This window comes from Puma concolor, chromosome E3, assembly GCF_028749965.1.
Source record: "Puma concolor isolate L17-30 chromosome E3, mPumCon1.1.hap2, whole genome shotgun sequence".
Taxonomy (NCBI): Eukaryota; Metazoa; Chordata; class Mammalia; order Carnivora; family Felidae; genus Puma; species Puma concolor.
This window is the reverse complement of record NC_141682.1, coordinates 41,043,537-41,062,687: the sequence shown is the minus strand read 5'-3', so window position 1 is coordinate 41,062,687 and position 19,151 is coordinate 41,043,537. Positions and strand designations below refer to the sequence as shown.

General features: G+C 59.3%; 3 protein-coding genes across 4 annotated transcripts; 1 reads left to right on the top strand and 2 right to left on the bottom strand.

Annotated features, from left to right (window-relative positions):
- Positions 1-1,766: 1,766 nt before the first annotated feature.
- MSRB1 (methionine sulfoxide reductase B1) lies at positions 1,767-6,704 on the bottom strand. The gene is made up of 4 exons (XM_025916924.2): positions 6,551-6,704; positions 4,588-4,736; positions 4,160-4,274; positions 1,767-2,610 (listed from the first exon to the last, which is right to left on the bottom strand). Exons 1-4 carry the CDS (start codon positions 6,603-6,605, stop codon positions 2,579-2,581), a joined length of 351 nt encoding a protein of 116 aa, XP_025772709.1. The 5' UTR covers positions 6,606-6,704; the 3' UTR covers positions 1,767-2,578.
- A 351-nt stretch (positions 6,705-7,055) lies between these two features.
- Positions 7,056-14,164, bottom strand: RPL3L (ribosomal protein L3 like). Of its 2 annotated transcripts, none has more exons than XM_086691593.1 (10): positions 14,006-14,164; positions 13,358-13,550; positions 11,608-11,776; positions 10,305-10,440; positions 8,868-9,054; positions 8,616-8,776; positions 8,311-8,412; positions 7,758-7,853; positions 7,447-7,566; positions 7,056-7,196 (listed from the first exon to the last, which is right to left on the bottom strand). In XM_086691593.1, the coding sequence occupies exons 1-10, from the start codon at positions 14,006-14,008 to the stop codon at positions 7,140-7,142; spliced, it is 1,224 nt and encodes a 407-aa protein (XP_086547719.1). In that variant the 5' UTR covers positions 14,009-14,164; the 3' UTR covers positions 7,056-7,139. The 2 variants fall into 2 exon arrangements, with proteins under 2 accessions (XP_086547719.1, XP_086547718.1); XM_086691592.1 differs by having other exon boundaries at positions 13,958-14,023.
- A 2,150-nt stretch (positions 14,165-16,314) lies between these two features.
- On the top strand, positions 16,315-19,102 carry NDUFB10 (NADH:ubiquinone oxidoreductase subunit B10). The gene is made up of 4 exons (XM_025916881.2): positions 16,315-16,579; positions 18,236-18,374; positions 18,586-18,725; positions 18,948-19,102. The coding sequence occupies exons 1-4, from the start codon at positions 16,432-16,434 to the stop codon at positions 19,049-19,051; spliced, it is 531 nt and encodes a 176-aa protein (XP_025772666.1). The 5' UTR covers positions 16,315-16,431; the 3' UTR covers positions 19,052-19,102.
- The last annotated feature ends 49 nt before the right edge of the window (positions 19,103-19,151 follow it).

Genomic DNA, 19,151 nt, shown 5'->3' with positions numbered 1-19,151 from the left:
ATGAAAGGGGACCACCCTTCTTCCTCCACCCCTCCAAGGACCCTGCTTCCAGCCCTTCCCACCCCCAGTGAACCTGTATGGGGCCCGTGGAGTGCAGGCAGTCAGGTACTGTCCCTCACAGCGTCCCTACCAGCCTCACCCAGGCTCCGGCAGGCCCTCCAGCCTGTCCTGCTGGAGATCTGGCCCCCGAGAAGCAGCCCCAGGGGCATGTCCTGGACACATCCACCCAATTTGCAGGAGGCCAGCCTGGTCCTGGGCCAAGTTTACTCAGGGACCTGCTGAGCCAGGGGTGCCGGGAGAGGTAAGCAAAGCCCGAGGTCCGCCCTAGCCCTGGGCCTGGAGATTCCCTCTGACCACTCAGCTAGCTGCCTCCCCACTGCTAGGCCCCTTCAACATGCTTGCTGCCTTCAGACTGTGCTCAAAAGATGGTCACCATGTTCCCAGGGCCACTGTTCCTCGTTTGGGGCATAGAAAAGAGGAAAGAGACAGTGTGGGCAGAGAGAGCCCGAGGCCTGAGGCAAGTCTCCCGAGTCTCCAAGCCTCCTGTTCCTGCCCTGCCCCACCAGGGTGAGGAAGATACTCAGGGTGATGTTGCCTATAGAAACACACTGAGCATTCAGTCACTGCTCACCTACCGTGGGCTTGCCCTTGGCCAAGACTGGCCGCTAGCCTCCGAGTGTATGGGTCACAGGCTGTGCTAGGCAGTGCCCCAGGGCCGATGATGATCCCAGGTGACTGGGACAGCCCCAACTAGGGACACAGAGGGGTCCATGCAGGGAGAAGTCTGGCAGAGATAGGACTGAAGTCGTGGGGTGAAGGGCACACCCTGTGCGGTCCCAGGAGGCAGTTTTCTAGCAGGTGCAGTCACTACTGGCCCCCCAGCAGAGCAGAGACGGAGATGTTTTCTAGAGAAGGAGGCTGCCACTCTCCCGAATGGGGTTCTTCAGCATGGTCCTCCCTGGTGCTTTTTGTCAGTGCTGACCCCTCCCATTGCACAACTCCCTCTGCACAGACGACCCAGTGACCAAGCTGGTGTCTGAGAGATCTAACCCCACAGGGTGACATACACTCAGAACCCGCACAGCTGCGACACCCCCTGCCACAGCCCCACCCAGGAGACAGGCTGGGCTCCACAGAGGAAGGTTACGTACTCTGCCCAAGGTCACACAGTGAGCCCGCAGCACCTGCACAGGCCAGTGCAGGGACCCCCCCCCCCACCACCGCCAGAGCAGGGACCCCTAGCCTGTGGCTGGGGATCAGGGAAGGGGCGGAGTCCCATTCCCAAGGAATGAGCAGACCAGACAGACCAGCAGTATCACTGGCCGTCCTTCCCGCCGCCCACCCCGCCAGCCATTCTAACCTCATCCCTCATCCACCACCTTTGCCCTTTTGTCCTCACACCTGCAGGCTCCAATCCTTGCAACGTGGGGATGCTCCCAGCTCCTGAGTATGTCTGCTCCAATTATGCATTTGGAACTGGGGAATAACCAGAGGGTTATCGCCTCCCCCCCACCACCACCACACACACAATCGAGCATCCTTCCTCTGGGGTACATATTCACAGCCCTGATCATCATCTGATGTGAACTTCCTGTCTCCCCAAACACAGGGGAAGGCCCTGAGGGAGGCCCATCTGTCTGTCTGTCTGTCTGTCTGTCTGTCTTACCGCCGCCTCCCCAGCAGCAGGCAGCACCACTCGGTAAATATTTGTGGAACAAGTAAAGCGCCGTGTCCCCGCATCCCTGGTGTGAACGCAGACAGCGAGCCCGTGTTCCGTTTGTTTACTGATCTCCTGATTACTCGAGACGGGAGTTAAGACGGGAGGGGGCTTTGGCATCACCCACCTTCCCGGACAGCAAGGGCTTCAGAGCGGGTACAGGAAGGCACAGTCACTGCTTCCCGGGAAGGTGCGGGCTGTGGGCCCCGACCTTGCACAATCCAGGAAATGGAGCAACAGCCACTTTCCTAAGCCCGAGTGAAGCAAGGTTGTGAAACAGGGTTCAGGATCTCTCCTCTCGTAACTGGGAGACCAGAAGTCTGGCCCCCGGCCTGCCCCTCCAGCCGTCACAGATCATCACCACTCTGGCTGCCTGGAAGGCTTTGACCAGAGTGAATCATATAGTGACCAGGGCCGGAGCAGCCGGCGAGGGCTGCCTCCCTCCGCACCCTGCCTCACGGCCCAGCCTGGGGGAGATGGGAATGAGCTTCGGCGAGGGCCAGAGCCAGGCTCAGAATCGGGTTCCCCGGGGGTGAGTCCAGGCAGACGGGGAGGGGGCAGGGGGCTGCGGAGAAGAGAAGGTGGGGTTGTACCATCATGCAGAGACCAGCTAGGCTTCCAGCCCACCTCCCTGAGGCTCCCACATGAGCGGAGCCCTCCGGGCCCACCCCGGGCAGCAGGGCGTGGGCCATCATGTCTGAGCAGTGCCTTCAGGAGAACCTGTGCAGAGCCGAGATCCTGACGCTTCAGCCAGCCCCCCTCCCCGCCCCGTCTGGATGTCTGGGGTTCCAATTCCAAGGTTGAACGGCCGGAGAGTGGCCACAGCACAGTGTCCGGCTAGAGTAAGTATGTGCTGCCCGCCTACGGCTCCTGAGAGGCAGAAGTTCCTTTGCCTAAAAGGACGGACGGAGAGAAACACAAATCACTGCTAAATTATGCTCCAGACACCATTCCCCGAGCTAGGCGCCCCGCTCCAGCCTGCAGAGCAGGGCAGCTGGGAGCACCCGGGCGCCCGGCTTGGGGGAGCCTGTGTGCCCCATTTTGTTCCCCGACACCTCCAGGAGAGCCCAGTCTCTCCCTCCTCCACGGGACAAAGGCCAGTAACTACAAAAGGACAAAATCACGTCACACCTTACCATCGCCGGCCCTACGGACCCTCTCGCCTAGCCTCACTCCCTCAGGACAGCAGCCAGCATGTGCTGTTAGCAAGCCCATTTTACAGAGGACCAAACTGAGATTAGGGACTGGCCACGGCCCTGCTGGCGGCAAGTGGGGAGCTGGGATTGGAACTACCAAGCGTGGGCAGGAGTCCAGAGGGGCCGGCGGTGCAGACAGACGTGCTGACTTGTGAGAACCTGTGCAAGCAAGAGGGCCAGGGCCCAGAGGCGACGCTGCGCCCAGATAAAAACCCACAGGAGAGACAGCTGCCGAACAAACCCCAGCACCGGGGCCCTCGTCCCCAAGACGTGGGCCACTTTGCTTTTACGCTTCACGTGCGTTACACACGCATTATCTACGTGAATGAGGCAGCGGTTTTAATCCTAAGCGATAAGGTATCATACGTGAAACTCCTCTGGATTTCTGTCAGTTACTGAAAACAGCTACCGATGCACAAGGGCTTTCCTAACAAGGAAGTGGCACGAGGCGAACTTCCGGTAACTGGGAGGCACTCTTCTCTGCACACCCTTCTGGCTCATGGAAGGTTTCGTAGGGACACTCCACCTTCAGAGGGTGGAGAAATCTGTTATAAGAACACTGCTGGGTCGGCTCAGTCAGTTGAGCCTCCGACTTCGGCTCAGGTCGTGATCTCGCGGTCCGTGAGTTCGAGCCCCGCGTCAGGCTCTGTGCTGTCAGCTCGGAGCCTGGAGCTGCTTTGGATTCTGTGTCTCCCTCTCTCTCTGCCCCTCCCCTGCTCACACGCTGTGTGTGCGTGTCTCTCTCTCTCAAAAATAAATAAACACTAAAAAAAAAAAGGGAAGACCTGCCAACAGGAGGACACACGGGAGCGCTTACCGTGTGCCAGGCCCCAGGTGCATCACATCAACACGGCTGTCCTCAAACAGCCCGTGAAGGAGGCTCTGCGATCACACCCACTATGCAGAGCAGGAGGCCAGCTCAGAGAGGCTGAGGAGCAAGGCTGTGGCCACACAGCCCAGCCCTCAGCGTCTGCCTGGCCTTGCCTCCCCCTCTAATCTCTGGGAAGGTCCAGGCCCCCACAGAAAGCCCTTCACCACAGATGCCCCTTTTTTGGGGCACACGTGACCCATCGGGACACCTGCCCTTGTCCTTGCCCTGCAGCCACCTTTTTGGAGTGGCCCTGGGCAGCTCCTGGGCAGTGTGCTTTGGTGTCCCGATGCTTCGTCACTGCGAGTGGACAAGAACCGTGTGTCCCCCACCCCCGGGCCTCTGAAATGTACAACAGGCCTGTGTCCAGCTGCTCACCTTTCGGGATGAACTTCAGCGAGCTGCTAAATATTCAGAAGCGGGACTGTCCCGGCTTGGGGCCATCGTTCAGGAACTCATGTCCCAGCCCATTGCCGCACCTGCCACAGGACACCTGGAAAGACCACAAAACAACTGCAGCGATGGCCCCCCTGCCACCAGCAGAGATGGTGTCCTCCCCCCACCCATTTCCCAAAGTAACTGTGGGCAGGAGAGGTCAACCTCCATCCCAGAGCCCACACAGGAAAGCAGTCCCGTTTCCCCATCTCCATTAGGACCCCAGGCTCCCCAGGTAGGGTGGCAGAGGCCAGAAGACCGGCACAGACAGACTCTAAGCCCCAAGAGCTGTGGGGGAAGCAGAGAAGGAGCAGCCACCTCGGGCTCTCCCTGGCCAACACCCCTCCCCACCCCCTGGGGCTGCCACCCACCTTTAAGGCTTTAGGCGAATTGTGCTCCGGACGCTTGGCCACACTATCAGCATGAATGGTCTCAGTGAAGGCCGGCCACGGGGACGAGTGTGCATACTTTGAGCGGCTGGAGAAGAGCTCGTAGCCACACTTGGCACACACATAGACACCTGGGGGCAGAAGGAAAGACAAAGGCAGACACATTGGCTCCAGCCTCTCTGGGGTGAGTGCCCAAATCCTCGGGGCGAGAACACAGCACCGCCCGTCTGCAGGGTGGGCTGCACATTCTACCCACGCTGACACCTGCCACTCTCAGGCCTGGAACACACCACTGAGCTCACGTTCAGTGGTCCTTAGCATGTGCCACGAAGAGCCACTTCTCACACTTATCTCATTGAACTTTATCCACAGTCCTGTGATGTAGACCCTTCCAGTTTAGCTTAGTTTTGTGGTTGCTTTTTTTTTTTTTTTTTCCAAGTAGGCTCCGTGCCCAATGTGGGGCTTGAACTCACGAGCCTAAAGTGCCAATGCTCCACCAGCTGAGCCAGCCAGGAGCCCCTTTTTCAGTTTTGTTTTGTAAGAGGACCTTTCCGTTTTAGAGATGCAGTGCCCCAGTGATGCAAAACACAGCTCGAGGGTGTGCAGTCAGGAAGGAGCCCAGACAGTATGATGAGGAGACAGCACTCCCACCCCAGCAGGCCCCAGCCCACCTCCCTTCCAAGTGGCCGTTCCTGATGCCGGGGAGGCCTTGAGCTGGACACCCAGCCACCGGCCTGCTCTCTGTGAGGGAAGAGAATGGTCCCACCAAACAGGTCTCCAGGCCAGACAGGGGGCCCAGGAAGACAGAGACCCAGGGAAGAGAACAGGTTTTAACCCAGCCCCAAAAGATCACTTTGAGGGGGGGGAAAAAGGCTGCAAAACCGACCTGCGGAACAGGTAACTGCTTGGGGCCCCCCACAGGGGAACCCCGCACCCAGTGCCCACCCTGAGGACAGCCTACCCCAGAGTCCATGAACTACACAGCCTTTGCCAGCCACTGGAGAAGGAAGCAAGAGGGGGATGCCCAGCTGCTGTGGAAGTGGAGCTTCCTGCCTGGCAGAGCCCCCTGAGGACAACTGGGGGCCTACCGCCAGAGGGCCTCGGTGGAGGGCTTTGCCTAGAGAGTCCTGTGCCACAGCTGACATCCACAGATGCCCAGTGTCACCGCCCAGCCTCCTAGAGGGCTGACACCCAAAGGTTCCCACCGAGGCAGTGCACTGCCCTAGTCTTGCCTGTGGGGCACATTTTTACCAAATTAGGCCATTACCAGACAGCACGGCCCAGAAGGGGACAACTCGGGGCCTCTCAAAGCCTGGGGCCTGGAGGGACGGTTGTCCACGTCCCAAACACCCCCACCCCCACTCCAGCTGTCTGGTCAAACTTCACTGGCACTTGGTTGCCCAGCGGCTCTCCTGGTTACCCAACCCAAGGGCCCTGGGCAGATGGGGGGAGGCACCCGGGAAGACACGTTGGGTCCGAAGGGAGCGCTCTGTGCTTGCCAGCTTACCTTGTGGATCCCAGGAACCCGGGAGGGGAAAAGGCAGGGCTATCATCAGGGGTATGCCCTAGGACAAGATCCTCGATCGTGTCCCTCTGAAGTCCAGATCCCAATCCGGATCCCCGCACCGGCGTCACCCCCTCCCTGTACCCTGACCCCACGGATCCCTCCCAGAAACGGCCTTGCTCACGCACTCCTCGAGGTCAGCAACGCCCTCGCTCTAATGTCCCCTCTCCCCCTCAGGAACCCCTACTTTTCAGGCTCCCCAGACCCCCCTACTCCGCGGTCCCCTTTACTCACATGCGCTGCTCCCCGCGCGATCACATTCGCCCCCGGTGGGGTCCGCCCTTCCCGGGGCTCAAGGGTTCCACCACCGCCCGAGAGCAGCGACGCCCACTCTCTACGCGCCCCCTCCCCGCTGCCCTCCCAGGAGGTCACAGAACAGACCTGGCTCAAAGTGGTTCTGGAAAACCTCGCCCCCGAAGAAGCTGCAGAACGACATGGCGCCGACAGCACTGCGGGGCAACCGCTTCCTCGGACAGATCCGAGGCCACTGGCCGACTGCCCCCGGGCCGGCGCCCGGGGCCCGCCCCTCCTCCCGAGGCCCAATCACTGCCCGGATCCGGGACGAGGCCCCGCCCCCCAGAGGACCAATCACGACCCTCCATGAGGCCCCGCCCCCTCCCCTCCCGCGGACCAATCTCTCCCTGGGGCGAGGACCTGCCCTCCGCAGTTTCCTCACAGGCCCCGCCCCCGACTGCTCCAGGGACAGCTAGGGAGCGGAGTCCCCGACGCCCGCGCTCGGCAGCCCCTCCCGAGCGCCAGGGGGCGCCGCTGAGCTGCGCCGGCTTGGAGCGGCGCCATGCCGCAAGGGTCCTGGCCGCCCGCGGAGCCGCCGGGCCACCCGCGGTCCCCCGCCTTTCCGCGCTCGCAACTCTGAGACACCGTGGGAAGAGTCGCCTTCGCACTTTATTAGACAGAGGGGGCAGGCAGGGGTCGCGCATGCTTCCTTCAGGCTCCCTCCATCCCAAGCCGCCTACAGGTCTCTCGAGGTCTCGGACTTTTCCTTCTCAAGATGTTTCTTCTGGGGACCCTGGTTGAGGGGTTGGAGGAGACAGCAGCGCTCGCCACGGAGTTCTAGCCGGGAATACTGGCCCTGGCCAGCCTCTGCTCCGCTTTCTTTCCACGCACGAGTCAGTGCCCGGGACTGGACTCCTATAAGCCCCTCCTCTGGATGAGGGCAGGGGACGCCCCAGCCACCCTCATCTGCTCCAGCTCCCCAACTGTGGCGCAAGAGGGGTGTGGGGTCTGAGCCCCAGAGAACAAGGGGTAGGTGGGCTCACCATGAACACCCTCTTCTCTTGGGCCGTCTGGAAGCGGCCGTGGCCAAACTTGGAGGTGGTGTCGATGAACTTGAGTTCGATGTTCTCCAGGGCCTGGCGGCTGTGGTGCACCAGGAGGGACTGGAGAGGAGCAAGATGCAAGGTCCTCACCCACTGCCTCCCGCCACCCCCAGGCCACACGGGAAGGTCTCACTCACTCGGCTTCTGCCAGAACCCCTCCCTCTTTGCTCTCCCTATTCCCACCCTCTTGGGAGCAAGGTGAAGGACAGGGCAGGCCAGTCCCTCGACCCTCCCACCATAGAGGCACTGACCTTCCTCAGCGTGATGACCCGCTTCTTGGTGCCCGCGATGCAACCCTTCAGCATGACGAAGTCATTGTTGACTTCCCCGTAGTGGGGGAAGCCGCCCTGCGGGGAGGTGGGTCAGGATCCAGGCTCCGAAAGGGGCTGCACTGTTAGGGGCAGCTGCAAGCCCCGGGAGAGCTCCCCACACATGAGCTGGAGCCAGCCCCTGGCCCCAGGGCAGCACCTGAGCCACATTCTAAGTCCTTATCTCACTGAACGCTCTTAGCGAGGGAGACACTGAGGCTCAGAGAAGCAGAATCACTCGTTCAGGCCTTGCAGCTGCTACATAGTGCAGCCGGGACTTGAACCCAGGTGGCCCGAGTCCCAGGCCACGGCTGGACCTGCCATGCTCCACACCCATGATGGCGGTCGGAGTGTGAGCTGTGTGCCGAGGGGGCTCAGAGGATGCAGGGACGGCAGGAGTTTGTTCCACCGGGGGGCTGCTCGCTGGGGCCCGAGCTCTGGGGGCAGGGAGGCACCCCACACACCTGCTCCACACGTGCACACCAGACCCCCTCACCAGCGGCGTGATGGACTTGTCCGTCACATCGTAGCTGGTGGACGCATTGTTCCTGACCACCTTCCCGTCCTCCGTGTGCAGCCCGCGGCCAATACGGTAGATCTGCAAGAACAGGGCACGTGGCAGGCAGCACGTGGCCTCTGGAGCCAGTGGCAGGTCTATACCCATCAGCACGGGTGCTCAGACCCAGGCACCGGCAGGGGCATTTCAGAGCCTTTGGGGGGCCAGGCAGCGTCCGGGTCAGGCACCCTACCCACTGGGGTCCGGTCACGAGTGTCCCTCTGCCACCAGGACTGCGGACGCACCTTCTTGTTGAGCTCCGTGCGGTGGTGATAGCCCTTCTGCCCGGCCCGAGCGATGGAGCAGCCCACACGGGCAGGGTGCCAGGCGCCAATGCAGGCCACCTTGCGCAGTCCCTTGTGGGTCTTCCGTGGCAGCTTCTTGGTATGCCAGCGGCTCGTGACCCCTGCAGGTGGTGGGGGCGGGCTTAGAGGCCAGTCTGGCCCCCACCCCCTCCAGGCAGCCTTCCTGGAGCCACCGTCCCCACCCAGCCCTACCTTTGACCCCCCGGCCCTTGGTGACAGCAATGACATCGATGACCTCACTCTGGCTGAACACACTGTGCACCGGCACCTGCTTCTCCAGCCGGGCCTGGGCCCAGGCCACCTTCTCAGCCACCGTGCCGCCATTCAGCTGGATCTCCATGATGTGGGCCTTCTTCTGCCGGAAAGGCAGCAGCTTCATCTGCAGGACATGGCCCGGCCAGTCGGTTCCCAGAGGGCTGCACCCCCCAACCGCAGACCTGGCATGACTGGCTGGTGACCCCCAGCAGGCTTTCATGCATACATGCGTTCAGCCGATGTTCCAGTACTCCAGTCTTTCGATATGCTATATTCTGTGCTGGGCACCGGGGAGGACTGAATATTCTGATGGAATATTGGGGGCAGCAGGGACAGTTACTGCCCGTAAGGCAGTACGTGTCCTCTGAGGGGACACCCCTCAATAACAAGAAGGAGCTACTGAGTGAAGATCTGAAAGTTTGGGGAGCAGAGGGAACCACCTGTGCAAAGGCCCTGTGGCAGGGAAGATCCTGGGGAGCTGGTGGGCTAGAAAGGAGAGCAGTATGTCTAGACCGTGGTGAGCAAGGAGGAACGTGGTGCAGGATGAAGTCAGAGGTGAGCTGGGCCCTGCCCGGGCCAGTCTTGAAGGGAGAGGCTTGGGCTTTATTCTAAGTGCAGGATGTGGCACAATCTGGTTCATGTTTTTAGACACCTCTGGCTGCTGCTGTGTGAGGCACGGGCTGCGGGGACACACGGGTGGAAGCAGGGACGCAAGTCACAGCCCAGTGCTCAACATGTACTTATGGAGCACCTACTGCATACAGGGCTCTCGGTGGCTGGGGTGCTGGGGGCACAGCACTGAACAGGCAGCCACGGCCCTGCCCCCGTGGAGCTAGTCTGTAAAGGGAAACGGACAGGACCAATGACACGTGTAACCAGGAACAGCAAGTGTGGCAGTAACCGAGGCAGGGGAGCAGAGGGGTGCTGCTCCAGGCCTACGCAAGCCTTCCCTGAGGACAAGATGCCAAGGACTGTTCCAGAATAAGCCAGAAGATGTTAGCAACCTGTCAGCCCACTCAAGCCAGACCCCACGTACGAATGTTGACTCACACACACCTTGTGCCAGGACCCAACGGGAGGTGGCTGGCCCTCTACACTGGACATTGGCAGGAGATCCAGGCCTTGTGGGGCGTGTCAGGGCCTTGGTTGACCACTAGGCGTGGCGGACGGCCCAGAGCCCTCAGAGCACACGGACGCCCATCCCCGGGGCTGCGGGAGGCCAGCACAGCCAGTCCCCCAGCCCTTTGGGGCTGTGCCCCGGCTCGTGGTATTTTTAGGCTGACATTTGCCAGGGCTCCTGGAAGCTGGGGCGGGGGAGGGTGGGCCCAGGGAGTGGACCGGCCGACCGGGTGCGGACGAGGTGGCAGGGCTGACCTGAGTGTGGACAATGACGCGAATGACTTTGCAGTACTTCTTCATGGCGGCAAAGTCTTTCTGCAGCTGCTTTTTGCCCTCGGCGTCACGCCATCTCTTGCAGGCCTTGGTGAAGGCTTTCTTCTTGCTCTTGTGCCTGAGCCACACGCAGGAGACACGTAGAGGGGCCAGCCGGGGCAGCTGCCCAGGCCTGCCCAGCCCCCACGTGCCCACAGCCCACCCCACAGGCCCCTCAGGGCAGGGAATGTCCTCTCCTCCCTCCTTCCCTTCCCGGGGAGGCCACCGCAGGGCCCTCCCCCGGGGCTCCCCGTCGTCGTCAAGCACAGACTGCCCCTCCCTCTCCGGGTCTCCGGCTCCTCCTGTACAGAGCGGACGCGCTCCGCCTCCTGAGGCCTGCGTGTGGGCGTCAGATGTGCCCGAGCTCGAGGGAGGCGCGTGCTGGCCGGCGCCACGGCCACCTGCCTACACCGCTGCGGCCGCAGACCCCGCTTCTAGGGCCAACGGCCAGTACTGGCCAGGCGCCACGCCGCGTCATTCCCAACCCTCCCCCAAACTCTGGAGGGTGGATGTCCTGTCCCCATTCTACAGAGGAAGAAACGACAGCTCACAAAAGTCAAAGGCCCTGGATGAGGGCCAAATTGATAACAGTAGAAAGAACAGAAACAAGGCCAGCTGGCACTCGGTGAGCACTTTCTGTGTGCTGAGCACTTGACACACTGCTCATTTAATCCTCACGGCAGCCTCATGACACAGGGATTACTCCATCGGATGGTGTCTCCATCTGGTGGTGTCTGTGATGGGGGGGGATCAATCTAAGAGGCTCTAAGAGGTGAGCCAGCTCGCCTGTGGTCGTACAGCCCGTGCTGGCTCAGAAGCCCAAGCTTATTACCTCCCAGACAGGGCCAGGACCGGGCTATGCCTCTAACTCCGTAAGGATGGGGGTGTCAGTGAGGTTCCTTGGGCACATGGGCCTTCCCTTTCAGGACTGAGTGCCCCCAAATGCCTTCCTTTCTGAGGAGAAGAGCTTGTCAGCTAGCTATTTCCCTTTTCACCCTTGCTGCTAGGAAGCTCTGAGCCGACTCTAACATTTCATCAAATTAGTCCCTTAATTAACCCTGGGGATTAGAACATGCGCTTCCCCTCTTCCTCTATCCCAATTTCCACTCCAGCCCCCTAGTACTTGTCTTTCATTGAATTGAAGGCAACCTACCCCACAAACACTTTCCTGCCTCCCATACACTGTTGCCACTTCCCACCCCCCTCGTGCCAGTCCACAGGTGGTCCCCCCGGGGGCAACGCTCACCAGTCCTTGTAGAAGCGGCGACGGCACTCATCACTGAGGTGCTCTGCAAAGATGGTCTTGAAGCTCCGCAGGCCTCGAGGAGTGGCCACGTAGCCCACAACGCCGACCACCACCAGAGGCGGCGTCTCCACAATCGTCACTGCCTCCACTTCCTCCCGCTTCGAAATTTCTGGAGGGGACCCGGAGACAGGGGCATGGAGGAGGGCCTCTGGGACCCACGGGGAAAGGGGATGGAGTGGAAGAGCCAACCACAGCCCCTCCTGCCCAAGGGAGGGTGGAGCACCATGGCCTTAGGGCTCCCACTGATCTCCGGCCCCAGCCTGCACCCTCCCTGCCCCTTCTCTCTGCTCCGTCTGGGACAAGGAGCAGGTGCTGGGCAGGGTCCTTCAAGTGGTCTCTGCTAGCTCTGACTCTGAGATCTCAGACAATGCCTGACTTGCTCCCTGCCTCAGTTTCCCCATCAGACCCTCTGGAAATGGGCGAGGAGAGACGACAGCCAGGGCAGCATCCCCCGAAGGGCAGGGTCGGGACTCCTTTAGTGGAGAGCACGTGAGCCGTTGAAATTTTATTTAAAAAAAATTTTTTTTAACGTTTATTTATTTTTGAGACAGACAGAGACAGAGCATGAACAGGGGAGGGTCAGGGAGAGGGAGACACAGAATCCGAAGCAGGCTCCAGGCTCTGAGCTGTCAGCACACAGCCCGACGCGGGGCTCGAACTCACGGACCGTAGATCATGACCTGAGCCGAAGTCGGACGCTCAACCGACCAAGCCACCCAGGCGCCCCAAGCCGTTGAAATTTTAACAGTTGTGAATATACGTTGATGAGCTCTAGAAAAATACCTGTATTTTGTCCAAAACCCGTGATTTCATAGATGTTATTACTGACACTAAAACAAAGTAAAAGCAAGTCCAAAAGAAACATATCAGGAGATGGGGAGCCTGCGTGCCTCAGGTGATTAAGCGTCCGACTCTTGATTTCAGCTCAGGTCATGATCTCACGGTTCGTGTGAGATCCTCCACCGTCAGTGTGGAGCCTGCTTGGGATTCTCTCTCCCTCTCTCTCTCTGCTCCTCCCCCTCTCACACTCCCTCGCTCTCAAAAATATATACATGTATATACATACACACATATATGAGGTGATGAACAGAACACATGAGTAGCTGCCAGAAAGTTGGAGGCATGGTGGCTGATGCTATAAAGGGGCAGCAGGAAGGACTCCCGTGAGGATGGAATGTTCCATGGTACACACATTTACACGTGGCAGAGCCGCATGGAACTAAACACGCACAGGAAACCTGAACACGATGGGTAGGCTGTATCCATGTCGATAACCGGTTGTGACATATTACCGTAGTTTATAAGATGTTTCCGTCGGGAAATTGGGTCACGGGTGCATGGGATTCTACAATGATCTCAAAACAAAAGGTATATCGGGGCACCTGCCTTTGAACTGTAGCTCTCCCACTTACGGACTGGTGATGGGCAAGTTTCATAACTGCTTAATTTCCTCATCTGTAAACCGGGGGCGATGACAGAACACACCTTGAGGGGTGGCCAGCGGTCAGGGCTTGGTGACAGTCAGTGTCCTGACTGTGGTTCCTGCGGCATGGCCTCGCCCTTTCTGGGACCGTCTCCCGTCCTGGCGCCCAGTTCAGGCTCCTGGCCTCCGGAAGTCTTTCCAGACCCTCTGGCTGTTGGGGATGCTCCACACCCTCCCCCACCCCCGTGTCCCCCCGCAGCCACTCACTGAGCCCCGGCCGGTGCACTTCTCGAAGAGTGTGCGTCATGCCAGCCTTGTAGCCCAGGAAAGCCGTGAGGTGCACCGGCCGGCTGGGGTCGTCCCGAGGCCAAGTCTTCACCTTGCCCCGGTGCCGGCTGCTCCTCTTGTGGGGCAGGAAGCCCAGGTGTCCGTGCCGAGGGGCAGAGAACTTCCGGTGGGACTGGGGGTGGGAGGAGGAGGGGACAGTCAGAGCTGGGGCGTCTCTGGGCCCGGAGAAGTGAGTCAGAGACCCCAGACGGGGCCCTGGTGGTCTTCAGTGCCTCCATCTATCTATAGGGAAGGAGGGCAGGTCGGCTCAGGGACAGTGTCTTAGGGACAGAGCCAGCACCAAGCTCTCCTCACCCGCAGGCTTCCCGCTTTAGTGGGCTCAGCCTGCTGGGCCCCGGAGGGACAGGCCCACCCTGTGGCCGAGGGCTAGAGGGAAAGGGAGGCACAGCCATCTGTCTATCTTCTTGCCCATTCCAGGCCTGGCAGCCTGAGCTCTGGCCCCCTGTTGTCCCCTTCAGTCACCTCCTCCCCTACAGGCCCAAGGACCATCCCTGCTGGGAAGAGACTCCAGAAGCCCACCTGCCCCTCCCAGGAAGCTGGCTGGCTCCAGCCCCCTAGCCCACTGACCATGGCAGCCCGTCCCCGCAGGTCAGGAAAGGAAGGGGCCTCCCCGACAGGCGCTGGAGGTCGAATGGCAGGGCCAGAACGCCCGGCAGCCAGGTCCCAGATTTAGCCCCTGGCAGAAGAGCTTGGTCATGTTCCGTGGCGGTCATGGGCTCTGGTGCCAGGAGCAGGCCTGGCCTGGGGCGGAGCGAGAGGGGGCATCCGATGGGCAGGCTGGGGTGGGGATACCTGGAGCCAGGCCTCTCACTGCTTTCCTCAAGGGCCCCGGGACTAGGTCACACCACTTCGTTTTCTGCCTTGTGTTGCCCTCCCAGGCCAGGAACAAGTCGGCCCGGTAAAGAGTCAAGGAGCCCAGGTTGGGGAGAGGGCTTCTCTCAGGCAGCTGCGGTCAGGAGGGTCTGGTCCACTTGGCTGGCAGTTCCTGTCTCGTCCTGAGGGCTGCGAGCAGGGCCTGGTCAAACTGCCTGGGGTGCCGGGGGCCGGGGGTGGGAATAGCTGTCATCCAAGAACAAAGGTTCTACGCTTATCAAGTTCTGAACCTATAGACAGAGTCAGTTTTACAGGCCTGAAATGTCTCTGAGGGCCTAGGGATCTTGCCTTGCTGGCGCTAAGATTTTGTGCTAGTAAAATGTCACAATTCTCTGTCATTGCTGTTGTTAATGACAAAAAAACTTGTAACACTTTGGGCTGAGCTCCACAGGAATTAAATCACTGGGAAGGGGCAACCCTCAGCCCCAGGAGTGGCCCAGGGGGAGAGAGACTACCTGAGCGGAGGAAGCACAGAAGGGACACCCGCAGGGGCGCCTGGGTGGCTCAGTCGGTAAAGCGTCCGACTTTGGCTCAGGTCACGATCTCACAGCTTGTGAGTTCAAACCCCGTGTTGGGCTCTGTGCTGACAGCTCAGGGCCTGGAGCCTGCTTGGGATTCTGTGTCTCCTTCTCTGCCCCTGCCCCGCTCACGCTCTCTCTCTCTCTCTCTCTCTCTCTCTCTCTCTCTCTCTCTCTCTCAAGAATAAATAATAAAACATAAAAAAAAAAAAGAAAAGAAGGGACACCCAGACACTCAGGGCAAAGGGAAGGCCACCCATGCTGAGGCCCTTGAGCACATCAAGACAGGCGGCTGTGGTAGGATCGGTTCTTGGCACACGGGCCAAGAACCAGGGGGCCAGGCACAGAGCCACAAGCTACTTGGGCTCCTCCCTCTCGTATGCCTTTTCCTGCTTCTGCTACATGATCCCCAAGCCCCTCTGCTACCAAACAGCAGCGGAAAGATGCCACTCCCGCGCTTTGCTTTAATCGAGTTCTCTGCTTTCTCATATTCTTCTGGTGAGCCATAGCGGTGGCATCGGGCCTGGCTCTGTGGGATCCCCTTGTTCACCCCCACGGTACAGGCCAATGTTAAGATTCTTTTGGTCTGACAGTGTGTGTTTCTAAGGGTTCGTGATTTCACGATCTGACATTTCTGTGACCCCAGATCCTGTGCATCCGTAGAGTTGATGGCTCCATGTCCCTGACCCCGGCCTCCAGGCATGAAGTGACCAGCACCCTCCGTGGTGCTGGCCGAGGGCCATGCCAGATATGGAGATCATGGAAGGTGATCAACAGGGCGCTGGTCAGTGGAGCTACCCCAGGGGGCACAACAGTGCTCGGGGCCGGGACAGAAACATCAGTCCCAGACCAGAGCACTCTGCGTCCAGCATAGGAGCCACTTCTCCCTGTGGGTGAGAGCCCCAAGGGCAAGCCCTGCCTCTTGTTCTGCCCCAGAAAGGCCCCCTAAGCTTACTGGCATTGGCCAATCCATGAGGGGCTCTGGAAGACACAGTGGAGCCCAGAGAAGGCTGCAGGGAAGGGACAATTCAGGAAGGCTTCCTGAAAGAGTGGGGCATTTGGTAGTTTGTTATTTGTTGACTTTGTTGTGTTTTTAGGTTGTTCTACAGGTCTGAGTTCTCCAGAAGGGCCCAGCTCTGTGCGTCTTGCTGCCTACTGCACTTGCCACGTACCTGCACACCAAAGAAACTGAATGAATAGTCTGCTTCTTCCAGTGTTTGTCTCGTCTTACAACGTAAGCAGGGGCCTCTGTTTTCTCCACTGGCGTATTCCAAGCGCCGAGACCAGCGTCTAGCGCACAGCACACAAACCACAGCCCCCGCGCTGGGAGGGGTTTCCCGAGCCCACCATTGGGCGGGCCTGCAGAACTACGAGTCCCATGGTGCCTCGCGAGCGCAGGCAGTCCCGCGCAGGCGCAGCTGTCCTACAGCGGCCTCTGCAGCGGGAGAACTATAAGTCCCATGGTGCCTCGCGAGTGCCGGCCGCCTTGCGCCGGCGCAGCCGCCCTAGGGTGTCCTCTGCTGCGGGCGAACTAGGCCGTGGTAACCGGTCAGAGGCCAGGCTCGCTCGTCCGAGAGAAGAGCCCCACCGCACGCCGCCGCGATGCCGGATAGCTGGGATAAGGACGTGTACCCGGAACCCCCGCGGCGCACACCGGCGCCCTCGCCGCAGACCTCGCTGCCCAACCCCATAACCTATGTGACGAAGGCCTTCGATCTCCTCGTGGACCGACCTGTGACCCTAGTGAGAGGTACGAACCCCATCCGGGCCTCACCGCTCCCCAGGGCCCCCCGCCGCCCAATCTGGAATACTCCGCCGCACCTAGGGCTTCGCCCCTGTGACCGGTCCCCGTCGTCCCCACCCGGACACCTGGGGTCTCGTCGCCTCCTTGGACCCCCACCCCGTTTCCACTGCACCCTAGGAACACCCCTCGCTTCTGCACCAAGACCCCTCATTGCTTTCCGGCCCTCGCCGCCTGGCGGAACTCTCCACGCACCCCTGGTCTCCAGGCTCGCCCAAATATTAAGGGGGTGTGTGCGGATCGCACCCTGGCCTGAGGCTTGTTGAACCCCATTCTCCCTGCACGCTTTGTATCCTGAGTTGTGCACAGTAGGCAGTCAGCAAACGGCTGTTGAAGGGTTCTCTGCTAACCCTCTGCACGCCTACAAAATGACCCGGATAGTCAGGGGATGGCCGAGGTCCCCTCGACCTAGATATGCTGTGACTTGTACTCCGTGTGTGCCCAAGCTTAAGAGCTGTCCAGATACCCCCAACCGTGGTCCAAACCAGGTAGATGTTTAAAACAGCTCTTTGTTGCCCAGTTTGTTGTTCAGCTCGCTCCGTAGCACGAGCACACACTGCCCTCAGTCACTAATGCTAAGCAACTCATCCATTAACCAATTCGGGGGTGCCAGGGTGGCTCAGTCGGTTAAGCATCCCACTCTTGATCTCAGTTCAGGTCTTGATCTCAGGGTTGTGAGTTCAAGCCATGTGTTGGACTCCACGCTAGGCATGGAGCCTCCGTTAAAAAAATAATTAACCAATTCATTCGTTCAACAACAAAACATTTGGAGTGAGCGCCATGCCCTGGTGGCTTGTTGGGATAAAGTCAACAAATCAGACCCCCACATCTGGAAAAGGCATGGCAATGGATCCACTCCTCTTTTTTGTGATGATTTTTTAGAAAGTGTTTTAATTTTTTTTTTTAATGTTTTTATTTATTTTTGAGACAGAGACAGAGCATGAACGGGGGAGGGGCAGAGAGAGAGGGAGACACAGAATCGGAAGCAGGCTCCAGGCTCTGAGCCATCAGCCCAGAGCCCGACGCGGGGCTCGAACTCCTGGATCGTGAGATCGTGACCTGAGCTGAAGTCGGACGCTTAACCGACTGAGCCACCCAGGCGCCCCTAGAAAATGTTCTATACGTCTGGAGGGATGAGATCGCACCAGTTCCAACTCGTTAGTTTACCGGTGGGGAAGTTGAGGCCAGAAGGTCAGTGGTGGCAAAACTGGCACGGGCCGTCTGCCTACAGGGTGGAGACCTTGTGCGGTGGGCGAGGTTGGCCCACAGGGGGATCTGGAGAAGGGTGTGGGCTTGCAGAGCTTGGGTTCCGAATCCTGTATCTCTCTGGGCCTCGGTACTGTCTGCACTGAAAAGGACCCACCCCACAGGATTGTTTTGGGGACCGAGTGAGACAACGTGCCTGGCTCCCAGGAACCCTCCATAAATGGTGGAGGTCCCCATTTGTAGCCCAGGGCTACCAGCCACACTTGTTAGAGTCCAAATGGCAGTCTTTATGAAAGCTGGGAACATTTGGGAAATCTGCTTCTTTGGTTTGTGGGAAGTAACAAAGCTAAGAGCCCAGACTCTGGACTGTCCAAACAAGTAGGGTTTTTCTCTTTACAGAGTTTATAGAGCGGCAGCATGCGAAGAACAGGTATTACTACTACCATCGGGAGTTCCGTCGTGTGCCAGATATCACCGAGTGCCAGGAAAAGGATGTCTTGTGCATGTTTGAAGCAGAAATGCAATGGAGGAGAGACTAGTATGTCCCTTCTTAAGTCAGGGAATACTGAGCCTTGCACAGTGAGCATCTCTGGCTGGGCCCTTTCCCTGGGGAGACCCTGGGATGGTGGTCGGTTGACAAGAAGGCCTCCTGGGCTTGGCCCACATCTTGTGGGTGGAGAGCCCCGACCTATGACGTCTGGGTACAGGTAAGGATTCTTTGTGGACCACTTTCTTGGTTCTTCTTTCAGTAAAGTCGATCAAGAAATCGTCAATATTATCCAGGAAAGGCTGAAGGCGTGTCAGCAGAGGGAAGGCGAGAGCTACAGGGAGAACTGCGCCAAGGAGATTGAGCAGTTTGCCCACGTGGCCAAGGCCTACCAGGACCGCTGTACGTGAGCCCCCACACTGGCCTCATCCTTCAACCCTCCCATTTTCTCCAGTCAGGGTTTTTTACTAACATTCCTGCCCAAGTGTGCTGACTGGCTGGGGGAGGGGTCTGTTTGCTGCCAGGTATCTGTGCTGCCTTTTCTTTCTCTGCTTCTGAAGACTCCAGTCTATGCCTTTGGTAGATTTGGCCCATGACTTCCCTCCCCCCCAATCTCTTCCTCAGATCATGACCTGGGTGCCCATTATTCAGCCAGAAAGTGCCTGGCGAAGCAGAAGCAGCGGATGCTGGCAGAGAGAAAAGCTGCTAAAGAGGCCGCCGCTGCGTGAGGCAGCTCTTTCAGCCCCCATACGGAACTATTGCTAAAATAAAGAGTAATATCAAATTGGCTTTTGGTCTTTTTCAATCCTTATTTGACCTATTGGTGAA

Excerpts from the sequence above, each read along its gene's own strand:
- RPL3L (XM_086691592.1), bottom strand. The coding sequence starts at position 14,008 with ATGGTCAGTGGGCTAGGGGGCTGGAGCCAGCCAGCTTCCTGGGAGGGG. Across the intron at positions 8,777-8,867 it reads CAAGGGCCGGGGGGTCAAAG|GGGTCACGAGCCGCTGGCAT; the intron begins GTAGGGCTGGGT and ends CACCACCTGCAG. Across the intron at positions 7,197-7,446 it reads AAGAGAAGAGGGTGTTCATG|GGTCCCCAGAAGAAACATCT; the intron begins GTGAGCCCACCT and ends CCCCTCAACCAG.
- NDUFB10 (XM_025916881.2), top strand. The coding sequence starts at position 16,432 with ATGCCGGATAGCTGGGATAAGGACGTGTACCCGGAACCCCCGCGGCGC. Across the intron at positions 16,580-18,235 it reads ACCTGTGACCCTAGTGAGAG|AGTTTATAGAGCGGCAGCAT; the intron begins GTACGAACCCCA and ends TTCTCTTTACAG. Across the intron at positions 18,726-18,947 it reads CAAGGCCTACCAGGACCGCT|ATCATGACCTGGGTGCCCAT; the intron begins GTACGTGAGCCC and ends TCTCTTCCTCAG.